We start from the raw sequence: 16,472 nt of genomic DNA, 5'->3' as shown, positions 1-16,472 counted from the left end.
GCAGCATCCCAACCAAATAAAGGAGGCCGCAGGACTATTCTTTGTTTTTTATTTTTAGTCATCAAAAGTCAGCTTCAACAACCGAAAAAATAAACTTGATTTTTTCAAAAGAAACATGTTGAGTGTTTGTTTATTTGAAAAACACAAAACTCATTTTTATAAATTTACCAAACAATTATTAAGTGGACCTCACGTACAACACTTTTCAAATGTTAACCCCATAAAAAAAAAAAAACACTTGTCGACTTTCTATTAACATAAAAAACTATTTCAAATCAAAGCTCAAAAAACATTTTTCAAACACAGCCAAACGCCAAACGGGTCGGCCGCTGCTGAGCTGATCATGAGCTGGACCAGACTTCAGCCGAAAATTGAGACACCAAAAGTATCCTAGATATTATCTACAGATCACAATCTTGTGGGTGGACTTCTCAGAATCTTAACTACAAATTAAATTGAATTATTTTAGATATTATCACCTGAATACACAATCAGATTCTATCTGTGAAGCCGTGAAAGTCAAGTGAAAGTGGGAGGTCATAGGCATCTATATTGTATTATTGATTTTCAATGGAACAAAAGGATAGAATACAATCCTTATCAAAATGCATATATTTGTCTCATACACCATGAAAATTGTGAGTGGATATTTTAAACTTCAAACTGCAAGTCAACTCTTTTCATAGGTTTTGCCCCAAATGGATTAGGAGTGTTTGAAAGATCTGGGTGCATAAGATTAAACCTCACCCTTGACACTACCACTGGATCCATTCAACATAACACAATGCTGCCAACAAGCACTCTACATACAAATATTTACATTAACTTTTTAATTGAGCTCAGTGATCTATGAAGCTTCAATATCTTTGTACAACCCATGTAATATCAACTGTACAAGACTTACTGGACATAAGATCATACAAACCCCACCAGTACCATTCACAGTATAAAGTGGTTTAGGGGTTTCTTTTGTAGGGTATCAGCATATAACACAACCCTCCAAGAGGGGAGGGAGGGGAGGGTTCCTACATACATTGTTGTACTTGTATCCCCTATACATTTCATGGGAGTTGCAACATTCTGATGTCTGTACAGTTTCTACCTCTGAGACTATACAGGAAGATATTAAGAGCAGGATCTGACCAATTTGAAATTTTGGAAAGTTCGAGCTTTAAACAAATTCCCAAAGAGGAATCCCATTGTGGTTTCTTGAGGAGCCTTGGGTGAAGTACTCAAATTATGTTTCACCTTCAGTATTGTGTGGCCTATCTGTCCCCGAATTGAATCGATAATCTTGGGATCAACAGGGTTACCTGTGACATCTGTGACATAGAAAGTGTCTTTGGCTTTTCCACCTTTGGTCGAAATTTCTGCTCTTTTAATGGATAAACTGTTCTCCCGGAATATCCTAGTGATATCTGAGAGGAGTCCAACCCGGTCTTCTGTGCACAATTCAAGCTCCAATCCCTGCATGACCAAGCAACATATCTTAGCATATTATTATAAGAATGCCAGAATTCATTGAAGTTTCTCATGTATTAGAAGTCTACTAAACCTCAGATGCCCGCCTTTCAATGGCTGCCTCAAGACACTGTATAACGCGTTCTCGTTCAGCTTCCGAACTTATAGGGAGCCCATCAACATGTCGAATATAAAACTCCTACGAAAACAGGAATATTCTATTTAGATTGAAACACAAAGATAATATCAAGAAAACATGTCCCTAACCCAAAATGCAAGATTTAAGCAAATTATAGTGTCCAATACAGTCAGTACATTCTGTTCCATATGAGAGAGAACACAAGGTCACATTAAGGTTTAGAATAGTCATTAAGTTCATAAGATATAACTAAGCTTTAATGACTTTGCAAATCAGTAAGACCTCACTAGTCAATCTCTTTGTTGGCCAATACATAATGGACCAGTCAACTATATTCCTTAATATCAGCTTTTACTGGAACTTATCTTACCTGATAAGCTTCCATCTTCCCTGTGTTGACCACTCCATGAAAGACTACATACTGCATGTCAGTTAAAGTGCAAATGATGTCAAATAACAGGTTTGGCCGATCTTTTGACCTCATAGTAATCACAGTGTAATCTTTCTGGATGCAATCGACCACTGTTACATGAGGTCTTGAGCTCTTGTCTCCTGCTCCCCCTAGTCTAGCTCCTCCAACTCTTTCATAGTCCCTGTCGGCAAACATAATCTGATGTAATCTTCTCCTCCTATTTGTAACTCCAGGGGATGAAAGCGTCATATTTGCAGTTTTCAAGTCATTGCTTCCCTTAAGGACATTGCAGAGCAATTCCTTAATTGTTGAGAGACGTTTTGGATCCTTGATTGCACACCCAGTGGAATCATCTTGAACGTGAACTACAGCCGCAGCCCTTGCATTGTGTGTCCATATCTCAGCATTCACCACATTACAGTGAAGGTCTGCGAGAACCGCACAAACTTCAGACAATAAGCCAGGTCGGTCAGTACCACTGAGTTCTATTGAAGTATGCTCTTCAGAGGGCATTACCCCAACAGACCCTCTCAATGAGGGCGCAAAACCGGCATTACTTTCGATTCTCTGTAAATTGAACATGAGAGATGTCAAGCTTTTTTGATAATTTAGTTTACAGCATTTACATGTTGAGTTAAAAAACATAAATGATAGAAAACATAAAATGGAAACGTTTCCTATTCTAATCTTAACCAAATAGATAATTGAAAAGAACATCTAAGATGAGCAGTACTAGGATGGTAGTTCCTACCATTTGAATATAATCAATGACTTCCTTATCTCTGATTTTGTTCCCATCATGGTCAATCACGTTAAACACTGAAACATCGAATTTCAAACAGAAAAAGATAAGAAACAGTGAGAAGCTCTGAATTTTATTAAATTTTGGAAGTTGACCTAGAATCCAATACCATCCATGAACCATCCAGCATCAGATGAGATGTATGCTTTTGTTATTACAAGGTTCACATCCGTAAGAACTTGGATAACTTCCAGGAGAATTCCATGTCTGTTTACACTGTCAACCTGAAAAAGAAATTTCAATTCTTAGTCCAGTTTACTTAGCAGGACCAGAGAAATTACTGGGATTAATTAAAACCCACTTTTTAAGCCCAGATGTAATTTCTTAACATATCATTTGCTTCGCAGAATTAGGAAAATCGCAGGAATTTCTCTAGTTCAACCAAATCTTGGAAGCCCAAAAAGAAAGAGGACAAGCCTTACCTGTATAACAGTGGCATCCTCACAAGCATTGTTGTCGACCACAACCCTGCAAGAACAAGAGGCAAATAAGATGAAGCAGTAGCCACTCCCTCCCCTCTCAATCACTCATACACACACCTCAAAGAACAGGAGAATCATATCGATTAACCAAGAGGTTTTGTAAAGAGCGTAAATTTAATCGAAAATTGTATTTCAAGTAGTATTCATAATCATTACAAGTCAACACTTGAAGTCTCTATAGAATTAGCAAAAAGGTCAATGAAAGAAGAGACAAAAACCATTACCATATCGAAAGCAAAATTAAACCAAAACAGCTTAAATAATTAATTAAAACACATAAATCTCACTAAGTTAAGCAGGGGAAGAATCAGAGGCCCTATCCGATTGTTGAGAACATGAAGAATTTTTTTTTGAAAAAAAAAAAAACCCCATCTCCAAATGATTGCAAGATGCATAATTAAATCGGTTTATACGTTTATTTGAACATGTAAGGTTTCAATTACCTATTTCTTTTGTTTCGAAAAAGAAAAAAAAAAAATCCGGAACTTTAGAAGACATAAATTCACACAACCAAAGAAGGATAACTTGTGCATAACCCAAAAGTAAAATTCTTCCCTATGTCACCATAAAAATAAAAGAAACTAAAACTTGAAGGCAAGGAAAGAATTCATAGACCCTTTTCTCATGTTACTCAAAATTTTCAACCATAGGCCACAACCACCTTGACAAACCAACATCCACCTCTAACGCAGACACCGAAAAGACAATCAATTTCTTAACAAACAACAAGCAGAAGGCTTTCCAACATACCTGGGAGGGTTCATCCTCCTGAAAAGCTTAGCATATTCATCATCCATTTCTCTTCCAAATTTCTCAATTCCCACAAACAAACACAAAGACCTTCAAAGCAGACGGATTTCATGAATCAGACACACAAACTAAAGTTGACAAACCACATGAGAATATGCCGCCTCCAACAACCGAGGAAAAACCAGAGAGAGAGAGAGAGAGAGAGAAAGAGAGAGTTAGGAAGAGGAAAATAAAAGGTACAGAAGTAGGGCCTCGAACATAGTGAGATACAACTCACTTTCAATGTGTAATTTAAGCCCGTTAGTTTTTGCCCACTACCAAAAATGTTAAGGAAAAGGGGTAACTGTTGACGTGTCGGTCTACTATTGGCTTTGACGAAACAGTTACTTTTGTGTGTGTGTGTGTGTGGGACAGTGTGAGAGAGAGGGAGAGACCGTGCGCGTCGTTTTGACTTGTTTTAACATACACGATACACCAACACATTTGTGGATGTCCGTACGGTGCGCGGCGTTTTCAAGCGCACGTGATGGTTTGGTGGTTACGTGGCAATGCACGTGTCCGGTATAGTTATTGGTCGGAGGCTTTGCCGGTAATTTTGGGGGCAAATCCAGCCTCAGAGACTCGTCCAAATTGAACTCTTAAGAGCATTCTTATTAACCTCACTAAATTTTACTCATCAAAATAATTAAAAATTACTTTTTTTTATTCTGGTGAGCCACTTTATTAAAATTCCTCCAGCAGCCTCACCATTTTAACTAGTCAATATTCACTACTCCATTTAAATAATAATTTTTTCATATTTATTTATTTTTTCTCTATATAATCTTTTTACAAAAAATCATTCATATCCATGAAATAAGGATATTATCGTGTGAGAGTTGGGAGATAGGAGAAGAAAATGAGAGAAAAAAGGAAAAAAGTGTGCTAATCATGTGAAAGAGAAAGGTAAAACAAAATTTGGTGAGTGGGTTGTTGAGTGAAAATGTCTCATCTAATTTGGTTAGTAATTTCAGTCATCAAATTTTTTTGGTTAAAATGGTGAGGCTGTTGAGAGTGGTTTTTCAGGATTTTCATCAAATTGGCTCACCAAAATAGTTAAAAAACTATTTTGGTGAGGCTACTAGGAATGCTCTAAGTCTTAACAGTTATCTCTCTCTCACATAAAACTTATCATGCTAGGTTTATTTAGTTACAAACTTATTTGGACGCTGGATTTTTTTCTTTTTTTTTTTCAAATAAAAAAATAAAAACGAACTTACTAACGGTTAAAACATCATGAGTTAAATATCTAAGAGAAAAGTATATTTTATGCATAAAATATTTAGTTTGAGGTTTATACTTAGAGTATGAAGATATTTATAAGTCAAGATGTAGAGTCAAACCTAAATTAATTTTTCTACACCAACTTAACTCATAAGTATTTGGAGTTTGATTTGGTTTGATAGTCCTATCTTTATTCAATTAGGAATTGAACTTTGACTAGATTCTTCAATGAGTCGTTATTAGACCCGGATTGGGTTACTATCCCAATTCGACTTGGAGTAGGATTATTTCTAACAGTTACCCCAATTCTCTTATCTGATTTCCCTTATCTAATACATGCTCGAATAATGAGAATTTTATGTCTCGAAAATTTCGAGCTTGGCTTGTTCCGAAACTTGAACAATCTTTAACTTTCTACTTTTGATTGTCTCGGATCTAAAGTTGTGGAGGGTGGTGCTCTTTAGTAAATTTTGTAATCTTCTCTTAGTAATGAATAAAATAGCTTTTTCTCGTAATATCTTCTAAAATTGTGTGATGCCTTTATGATTTCTACAATCAAACTTATTAACGTGCAAAAATGGCTCAGCAATGCATTTTTTATCAAATTGATCGAGTCATGTAAGAACATAGTTTAAGTCTATCAATTTGTTAGGATGCTTTAGCTGGATACATTATTGCACTTTCATCTAACAACAATTGACTCCTCCCGTCGTGACTTTTTTTAATTGTAAATTCTCAAAACTTCTATCACTCCGGCTCTACAAGAACAGACAATCCATGTTTGTCTTAGCTATGTATTCTACCGAAAGCTTGAGAAGTCGAAATAAGAGTTTCTAGCTCATACAGCGTGCACGAAAGACCCATTAGACTACTAGAGGGAGCTTGTTGAGTTATGGCTCAACTCTAGGGAATGCTCGCAACCTCACGTGCTTTGTACAACCAGCCATGTCTCTCCTATTGATAGGTTGCTATATATCATAATAATTAACATCCGGATATAAAATGTCAATTTCTTGTCATTCCTTTCTACCATTTTGTTTTTGTTAGAAAAACATTAATAAAATATTTATGGGGCGTTTTTGGATATATGGACAATCTTTTAAATTTTTTGAAAATCATAAAAAAAATAATTTATTCGGTTGCACTTCGAAGAGAATCAAGATATTCAAAAGAAAACTGATCTCTTTTAATTTGCTAGGAATATGAATTCCCTTCAAGAGAGAATCATGTATTTTGTAGCTTAAGCGTGGTGACAGCCTAGCCTATAGGCAACTAGGCTTGATATGGTACGGTGATACGACCCATTAGCTTACTTAATTATCATAGCACCTCATACTCTCTCTCTCTCTCTCTCTCTCTCTAGATGTATACCTTATCTTTATTCGGAGGGGATACTGATAAGTGATAACTACAAGAGTGACGTAGAGGCCTCTTACGTGGAGGTTTTCAAACAACAAAAACATGGAATATACCTACACTAATGTGATTAATTCGATGTTCTTTGTTAATTGGGTTGAAATTTCTAACTAGCAATTAAACATTAAAAAAAAAAAAACTGCAGAAAACATCAATTAATCATATGTAAATAATATATTCATTTTTCTATATATGGGTAAGAAAGGGAGGGATAGATAAATTTGATAGAAAGCATATCACTATCAATTATTCAAATTATATATTTAAGAAAGAGAAAAAAAAAAAATTAAGGATAATCATTTTTAGTAGTTGGCTAGCTAGTAACTAGTTGATGGGTTAGGTCAAGTTCGGTTTAGGTTTAAAGAATTTCATACAGACCATAACACGAAGTCAATGCTTTTCCTGATGACGTGTTTTCTCCTAAATGTGACGACGGTCTCAGAAATCGTAATATATCATCATGTTCCATTCTTGTAAATTTGTAATTGTGAGAAGTGTTTGATCATGGGATACTTTTGAAACAGTCAAAACCTACAAACCCTCGTGCGTACGTTATCCAGAGCCCATGAATACTAAGTTTGCCACGTGGCTGCCATCGAGAAGGATTGGATCATTGGAGCATCATCCAGCTGTTGTTTGTGTCGCGTGGAATCCCCATGAAATATCTGGAAGAAGTGCTGAGAGGAATTTGGCGGTGGGAATGTATAAAAGGGAGGGCTTTTGGCCTTGGGGATACTCATTGGAGGGTGAAGGATGGGATATAGGAGCAAGCTGAGCCGTCCATTACGCTAGATAGATGGATCACACTTGGTCTGGTGACCTAAAGATGGAACAAAACATGGGTCCTACATCCTTAATGTTGGAATAAGATACAGGTCCAACTTGAAAAAAGTCGTCTGAAATGTGTTTCTTTGTGATGGGCTTACTGTGCACTTTTCGCAGATATTTTATGCTCAAATAGCTCAACAAAGACTTCCTCCAAATTAATTATCTCCTACAGTACTCAATAAGACTCTAGCTAATTTCCCTGATTATATATATATATATATAGTATCTTTTTTGGTTTAACGTTTAATTTCAAAATTTATTATCTGAAAAACAAAAAAATAACGATATTAAAATACAATTAATAATGCTGCAACTATTTAATCGTGTGCGTAAATAATAATAATAATAAGCTTTTATTCCATTAATGACGAACAATATTCGCTCTTAATCTAGCTTTACATACTCAAAAGGTAGCTAGCTTTTCATTTTTATTTTTATTTATTTATTTATTTTTTATTTTTGGAGTAACTTCAGTACTCCACGAAATGAAGAGAGAAAGGGAGAGATGGAGAACTCTCCTAACAATTATCGGAATATATGATGGTAAAGGGACTTAAATAAATTAAATTAAATTAAATTGAAGGGGCCCAAAACTGAAAAAGAATATATAGCACTTTTGTTTGTGTTAAATGCTGTATAATAAGACAAGTGATGAAAAGGTTTGATTATATATATATATATATATATATAGTTTCTACTTTCTAGATTTCTTTCTTCTCCATCAAGATTTGGAGCGGGGTTAGATAGAATGTACCCCTCAATCCTCATCGAATCTATCAGTGACCTTTAAGTTGGAATTATATACTGCTTTTTTGTTGACTAGCTAAATTATTGGAAGTCGTCTCTAAAGTGCCTGCATTATTGGTTGTCCTTTTAAATTAGTATTTTGAAATATATTTAATTCTTAATATATAACGTGTGACAGAATATGAAATCATTCTTTTTATTAATAAAGTGTTGTAAGAGATGTGTACGTAATTGGAGATATTTTGTGGAAATTATGTCACAAATTAATCCCTCCTTTTTTTTCTTTTTTTCTTTTTTTGTGCTTTTTAGTTTTTATGATCATTAAGACTCAGTTTTCAATTTGATTAAATTAAAACCCATGTTTTGAATATTTGTAAATATTTTTCGTCCAATAGTTATCATAAACAATATAAAATATAATAATGTCCTTCAAAATCATTAAAAAAAAAAAAAAAAAAAAAAAAAAAAAAAAAAGAAAAGAAGAAGAAGAAGAAGAAGAAGAAGAAGTTAGGGTGGTGTTGTCACACAACTCAATTATGGCTGGGAACGTCTGAATCATGGCCGTTTAGTTTAGTTTAGTTTTTTTTTTTTTTTTTAATTATTATTTTTTTATTATTTTAAGGCTTACCACATTGAGCTTTAAGATAATTTTTGTACTCTAGAAATGAATATGATATAAGCCCAAACCTCAATAACCTATTTATTAATTTTCTCAAAATTTAAAAAATGATACTCCCTAGGAAATAAAAAGGTTCACTATGAGATGTTATCATTCCAGGTTATTGAATATAAAATATATTATGATTCATTAAATGATCGCATGCATGTCATATTCTTATGTGGAGCATCCACAATCAATATATGGCCTTGGCCAATTACCAATTGATGATGGGGTACGGCCTTGATTAGGTGTGATACTGAATTACAATTTATTGATAAGTTATGGTTGTAATGTGATACTGTGCCAGATTTCATGCTCAATAGCATTAGGACATAATCGGAGATAATTATTCTATGTATCACACTTTTAACATTCTTTAAGTAACTGTTCTGCTAGCACGTTAACTTCCATGGTCATATCGAGACTCCTGATTTAGGTTTGATTAACTCGACTCAAACAGTGAGTTGCTTAGCTTGCATTCTTAACCTAAGTTGACCGAGTAGATTTATGCTATATCAGGATTAGTAAAAAAAGAAGATTTATGTTTAGTATTATTTCTTTAATTTGTGTTTTGTATATAAAAAAAGGAAAGGAAGAAAAAAATAAATAAATAAATAACGGTTAAAACGCACTGAGAAAGAATCCAAAGATTCTAACCATTGTGTTGGCCAATTGAACTCTTTGAGACTAACCTATATATAAATGGGTCCAATTACTATAATCTGTCAAGTGATTGGATTATCAAAGCCTTGTGGCATGGGTATGGGTAGGAACTTGCTGGATTTAATATTGTTAGTGGATAAATGTGGGTTTTGTGGAAGAGAAACTTCCATGATCAAAGCCAAATTAATGGAGCAGTCATTCTTTTGTATTTTCTCAAGATGGTGGGTCATTGTTGTTAGTTAATTAATTAGATAAGACACCGACCAAGACATGAAATATTCCAAATTATCCGAATTTACAGTTGGCCAGAATCTTGCATAAGAGAAAACTTTTCTGTGCAGGAGACCTGCTTAAGTAGGTACACCTGAACTTCTCTCAATTGACTGCTTATGCCGTATGCCATTGGCGGTAACAAAGAGAAAGCCCTTCAAAAAAAAAAAAAAACAAAGAGAAAGGAAAAAGCTTGCTTAGAGTTTTGGACGGTAGGATTTAACTCATTTTAGCAATAGTTGGACTTCAATGGCGCTATGATTTCTTTGCAACGACAAGTCAAAATCCAAAGGTTGACGTTGATGGGGAAACGCATCGCACATTCGCACCTCGTAGGAGATAGAAGCGTCAATAATCAATTGCAGATTTTAGTCTAAGTACTTGGAAAATAATTCGAGAACAGCCGACCTAAAATGAGCTGGCAAATGAAGAGACCATGCACATCCTAAAAGCTAATCATTTCCATCCAGACATGGTAAGCCGGAGGAGGGGGTGTTAAAGTAACGAAGGCAATAATTTATGTCAACTAAAGGAAGATCCTGATTCCTGACCATAAGGACACTGCAGTTACTGTGTCTTGGTCCAGTTTTTTTGGGGTTTCAATTAGAACTGAATTGGTTGGATTTGAAATATGTCTTTTGTATACTGTTATTGAATGTCTCTATTTCTACGGGTATGATTTCAACTAAAATTTGACTAATGCCAAAATGGTAGTATCTTCTTCTTCTTCCTTTTTTTTTTTTAAAAAAAAAAAATTAAGATTTGACCCCTCAAAAGTCAGAAGGGCTTGGAAGATAACACACTTAGGTTTGAAAGGCTAGTCCGGCGGCCTTAGATGCCCACTTTCGAATTATCAAAATTTTAGAAGTACCTAGCTAACAATTTATGAACAAACATGGACACTAAACAATTTACTATTTGTTGAACAGATTGAGAATCAGAACCGTCGCAAGTTTATTGCCCAACGGCAGACTCCTAAAAAAAAAAAAAGGGGGGGGGGTAAAACAAGCCAAGTCAGCATCAAATTAATCCTCAATCCTAATTGCATTGAGGGTGGTTAGCCATCCCCAAATCATGGCTTGGAATAGTCTGATCACCCTTAGCCTGTTTTGGAGTGGTCAATAATGCCCAAAATATATTAGGGTTGGTCTTACCAGTGCCAAGTGGAAGTGGTGGCCAACTACTACCAAAACTTTGTTTTGGAATAATTCAATCATTGCCTTAAGAGTGGTTGGACTACCTCTAAAAACATGTTCAGGAGATAATTTGGCTACCTTAACTTGTTTTAGAGAGTGGCTGAACTACCTCCAAAAGTTCATTTTGAGGTGTTCCGATCACTCCCAACCTATTTAAAAATATGGTCAACTATTCATTTTAGAATGGTCATCCCTTTTGGAGGCAATCTAACCACCCCAACATATTTTGGTGTAGTTGACCACCCCTTACCCTGCATTGAGCCTACATTTTTCTTCTCTCATTGAGATGACATGGTTCATTAGGAATCACTCACCACAAATTGCAAACTCGTGCTCAGAATTTCTTAGGAGCGGCAAGGATCTCAATCCCCAGCACACACCCTCAAAACATAAAACACTCCCAAAGCCATCAACTAGCCCTCAAAGCATTCACATTACTCGTTAATAAAGACAATCAAATCATACACACACCACGGGTTAAAAATAGAAATCGGATTTGGCTTTCATGCAGTAAATAAAAGTACTGTACATATGCGGTCATAAAAATTGAGGGTCCAAATTTTTCAATGTCCAAATTTTTCAAGGCAAACGATATCGTGGAAGTGAAGAGACAAACGGTGGAGACAAACGGTGGAAACAAACGTTTATTTCTCTTGGGTCTGCAGAACTTCAACAAAAGTAGCGATAGAAAGAAGAAGAAGACGAGGAAGAAGCAGAGGGCCACGTATTTTAACTCTCTTTCTATCTTTTTCTTTGATAATATATGTGCTTGTATGGTGCAAAATCAATTTGTCTCCTGCGTCTTGCTTTGTATTTGTTTTTTTCCCCTTAGCCTCAGCAGCATCGAGAAAAAATGTAGACCATAGCTAGCACATGAAATCGGACCCTTCAAGAGGAGTAATGGGATTTTTCGGTTCAACCCAGATTAGGCAAAAAGGGGACGGAGGTCTTTGTTTAGTGGAAGAGAATTGGGCGGGGAGATGCTTCGAAAACAGAGTAGGTTGAGGAAAATCAAACGCACGTTTAGGCGTAAACCATTTGAGATTACTGTTTTCTTTCAATTGCCTTCAACAGTTATATGTCTGTTTCCGCCGTTTGCCTTTAAACGCTTACCTCTTCTTCAATTGCCTTCAACAATTAAACGCTTCCATCTTCTCTTCCTCGCCGCATTTGTCTTGAACAATCTAAACCCTCAATTTTTATAACCGCAAATGTGCGATACTTTTATTTACACAATGAAAACCGGATCCATAAAAATCATATTACAATTGTGCAGCACAAGTTCCATCAACTAAAAGACGACTCGAAAAGGAAAAGGTCATCCAGGATTAAGATTTTGAAATTGTAAATTCTTAAATTTGGTAAACAAAAATTATTAAAATTGTAACAGTCACTCAAATTTTCTTCCAAAAAGACTTCTTTTATACTAGTAAAGTAGAAACATAAATGGAAACTCTTCATAAAACTAAAAGACAATTTTTTATTCAAAGCTTATTTTACAATTTAGAGTAAAAACTTAATAAAAATATACTCAATTCTCAATTGTAGCATGTCACAATTTTAATTTGTAACATTTTTTAAGCATTTAGATGTAAAAGAAAGATCTAAATTTCATAATTTGAAAAAAGGATCCTAATCCCATCGCTAAACCTCTAGAACAGGAGAATTAGCCGCACCTCATCCTTTAGGCCTCATTTGGCTGGCGAAATGAGTATTCCATTAAAAAATGAAATAATTATGATCAGGAATAAAAGAAAGGAATAGAATAGGTATTCATATTCCTTAGTTTGATGATAACACATATACTTTAGTCGGAATCAAATCAAAATTACTAAAAACAACCCTACATTATTTTAAAAAAAATAAAACTCAAACTTTATATATATATTAAAAAAAAACAAACAAACAAATTGAAATCCAATGGGTGGTCCGCCACCCCCGAAGCCCCCCAACTATGCCACCCCCAAATAATTGGGGGAGCCACGGCCTTTCCCAGAGACCACTCCGGGGGTGGTTGCTACCACCTCCAGCTTTTTTTGGTGGGTGGCTGACCACCATCCCAAGCCAAAACTGGGGTTTTTTTTTAAAAAAAAAAAATATATATATATATATATATATTAGTGATTTTTTCTGAAAAATGTAGTCTATTCCTCTAAGAATAACTATTCTTTCTCATTTTCAGAGGAATAGGTCTTCGTAAAGAAATAATTATTCCCATTGAAATAACTATTTCAAGGAATAGACCTCAACCAAATAAAGAAATAACTAATCCATAGGAATAGTCATATTCCATTCCAGAAGCCTATTCCGCAAACCAAACGAGGCCTTAGTCTAATTGACTTATCAGCGAATAAAGAGAAATAGAACATAGCTATAGCAATATCTTCATTGGCTGATCATCAAATAGCACTAGCAATAAGAAGTAAGTAGGCTGAACAACAACTAGAACATAACGGTTATCGGCAAACCAAAATATGCCCTCTACGTTTAATAACGGTTATCCAGCAAGTAGACCAAGTAAAGGATGAGTGAAAAATCTCATTGCCCAGCCAAAAACGAAAATGAAACAGAACAGGCAAAAAAAAAAAACCAACTGGAAGAGATGATCAAATTAGGAAGTTTTCTTCAAGGAAAGTTATCTAACATGTAGAAGTTAACAATCATAATGACACTATGAAGTTCAATAAGCAGTACCTAATGATGTTGAGGCTCAGAAGTTAAAAATCGAGTAGGAGAAAAATGCCCAATAAAATCTATTCATGCATCACTAACGTTATGAGCAGATTTAGGGGGAGTCGCTAAAGGTCATAATGACCTAGAAGAAGGATCCTGACAGTCCGCATATTTAGATAGGCCAGATTAAAGACACCAAATCTTAACGAAATGCAACCAAACCTATCACTTTTATAATAATAAACCTTCTGTAAAAGTTTAATTCCGAGTGATATCAATATGCAAGTGCACCATTATTACTCAAATATGCAAAGAAGCATTAAAAGCCCAAAACAATCTTAAAATAAGATATCCAATTTACAGCCTTAATTAATAATCATCTAATAAGAACACTTCTTACACAAAATCAAACAAACCCACAAATCCAAACACATTTTTTATTCCAAGCTCAAAATACTAGACAAATGAATACAATACTCATCAAATAATCAACAAGACCTGAATGCAAAGAACGATAAAACAACCCAGAAAATCATTTGTCACAACCACTACAAGAGATTTAAATTAATCCCATAAATGAACAAATCACTGACAACGCACAGAACATAAAAAGCAAAATATGACAAGATGAAGAAAACCCAAACGCTAAATGTTCCAGAGAAAGCACAACCAATCAAGAACACCCTCAAACAAAGCATCAAAAACAAACCTAGACAGCGAGCAAATCAAACAAAACCCTATAAAAATAGTATAATCTCGAGATAGCAAAATAAATTCATCATATATCTCCTCCAAACAGGTTTAAAGCATTTCATAAAACATCATACTAAATTCAAAATCGGCTCTAAAGACAAGTACTAGAATACTTGATAAAAAAACAAGTGTCTTGTTAAAAAACAAGAAAAGACAATCAAAACAGAAAACAGACCCCATCTGAAACGGCAGTGCTCCTAATCAGAACCTGAGCTTGGTAAAGAACCACCTGTTCTTGCCAGACTTGAAGCGATCCTCCAGCCTCTTCTTGGTATCCTTAGCGGCGGTGACCTTCTTGTCCCTGGATTGGAGGCTCTCGAGGGAGACCACATCCTTGAGATCGACATCGAGGGTGTAGCGCGTGGGCATAAGGTGCTGGTAGTTGACGAGTTTGACGAAGGCCTTCACGCGGGACTTCTTGGCCGTCTTCTTGGCTGAGTCCTTGCGTATGACCTTGCTAGGGTACTTGCTTATCCCGGCCACCAAACAGTGGCCGTAGGGGCGATCCCGCGTGCCGTCGTCAAAGGCCCTCACAATCACCGCCTTGCGCCCCGCGTAGCGGCCCTGCAGGAGGATCACAACCTTATTTGGCTTCAGGAATTTCACCATTTTCTCGCTCTGTATCTCGCACTCTCGCCCCCGCGATGTAAAACCCCGGAGGAAGGGAAGATGGTGCGTTTTATAATGAAACCCTAGCTCTCGCTGGCTCTAGGGTTATTAGGAACTTGGGCCTTGGGCTCAAATCCCACTGGGCTTTGTTTGTTCCTGTTGCAATGGAAAGAAATTCACACTATTGAAATTCACATTTAATTTTTGAGTTAAATACAATTTTGCCTCATCAAGTTTAAAAATTTTATTTTTTTGTTTTATGTAGTTAATTTTGTATTGTAGATAGTGCATTATTTATGACAAAAGGCAGAAATTGTAACTTCCGTCTAAAAATTGATGGAAGTTCATGTCCATATCAAAATCTCTAAAAAGCTGATGTATGTTTTATGCCTAATTAAAAGTTTAAAAAAAAACTATAAAAATTAAAAGCTTAAAAGCTTAAAAAAAAAAAAAAAAAATTTAAAAAAAGAAAAAGATGTGGCCAAACCACACCTTGACCCTAAATATATATATATTTTTCATTTTTCATTTTGCTCTTTGGGGGTGACCGAACCACTCTCAGACTGGCCATAGGGGTAGTTCGGACACCCCCAAATTGGCCCTCGTTTTTTCTTTTTTCTTTTCAAAAAGTTTTTAAAAAAATAATAATAATTTAAAGCTTTTTTTTTTTTGTTTTTATTTTTTATTTAGGTATATGACATATGTCAGTTTCTTAGGGGTGTTGACATGAACTTCCGTCAATTTTTGAACGAAAATTGGATGGAGATATCATCTTCGTTTTTAGCCATAAACGAGGTACCATCTATTATAATAAATAAATTATAAGAGGAAAAAAAAAAAAATTAAAAATTAAAACGTTGTGAGGGTCAAACATTTTAAACCCCAAATTTTTTTTAACCCACAAATTGTCATAATCACCTATCTCATAAAAGTTAAAACAAATACACTGACAAACTCATTATAATCTAAATGACAAATGCTATAAACCTAATTAGTCTCTCATAAATATTTGACTACGCTAACGTGCCAGTGTGTAATAATTCTAAGATCAACACTAATTTAAAAAATAATAAAAATAATAATAAAAATAAAAATCAAGTGACTAATAAATATGGTTTGCATAGTAGTGTATTTATGAAATATTGATATAGTATATTGCATTATTCTTAGTCAATCTAAATTTATTAGACTCATAATTCAAAACAAAGTACAATTACCGGACGCCAAACTTCTTCATGAAAATTCTAAAAGATTATTTTGTAGAGAAATGCTAGAGGTACTTACAAACTCTTACAAACAAAAGTTTACAAACTGACCTAACATCTATCTAGCATTTTATTAATTAAA

The 16,472-nt window shown here is 35.0% G+C and overlaps 2 protein-coding genes across 2 annotated transcripts; both read right to left on the bottom strand.

Annotated features, from left to right (window-relative positions):
* Positions 1-785: 785 nt before the first annotated feature.
* LOC133860049 (ACT domain-containing protein ACR6) lies at positions 786-4,306 on the bottom strand. The gene is made up of 7 exons (XM_062295686.1): positions 4,047-4,306; positions 3,237-3,282; positions 2,924-3,038; positions 2,764-2,831; positions 1,971-2,579; positions 1,556-1,660; positions 786-1,467 (listed from the first exon to the last, which is right to left on the bottom strand). Exons 1-7 carry the CDS (start codon positions 4,091-4,093, stop codon positions 1,126-1,128), a joined length of 1,332 nt encoding a protein of 443 aa, XP_062151670.1. The 5' UTR covers positions 4,094-4,306; the 3' UTR covers positions 786-1,125.
* Positions 4,307-14,525: 10,219 nt separating this feature from the next.
* LOC133860048 (large ribosomal subunit protein eL27-like) lies at positions 14,526-15,186 on the bottom strand. The gene has a single exon (XM_062295685.1). The coding sequence runs from the start codon at positions 15,123-15,125 to the stop codon at positions 14,718-14,720; it is 408 nt and encodes a 135-aa protein (XP_062151669.1). The 5' UTR covers positions 15,126-15,186; the 3' UTR covers positions 14,526-14,717.
* Positions 15,187-16,472: the final 1,286 nt, after the last annotated feature.

Source organism: Alnus glutinosa, chromosome 2 (genome assembly GCF_958979055.1).
Source record: "Alnus glutinosa chromosome 2, dhAlnGlut1.1, whole genome shotgun sequence".
NCBI classification, from domain to species: Eukaryota; Viridiplantae; Streptophyta; class Magnoliopsida; order Fagales; family Betulaceae; genus Alnus; species Alnus glutinosa.
The sequence above is the reverse complement of the archived record's forward strand: the minus strand, read 5'-3'. Positions and strand labels throughout refer to the sequence as shown.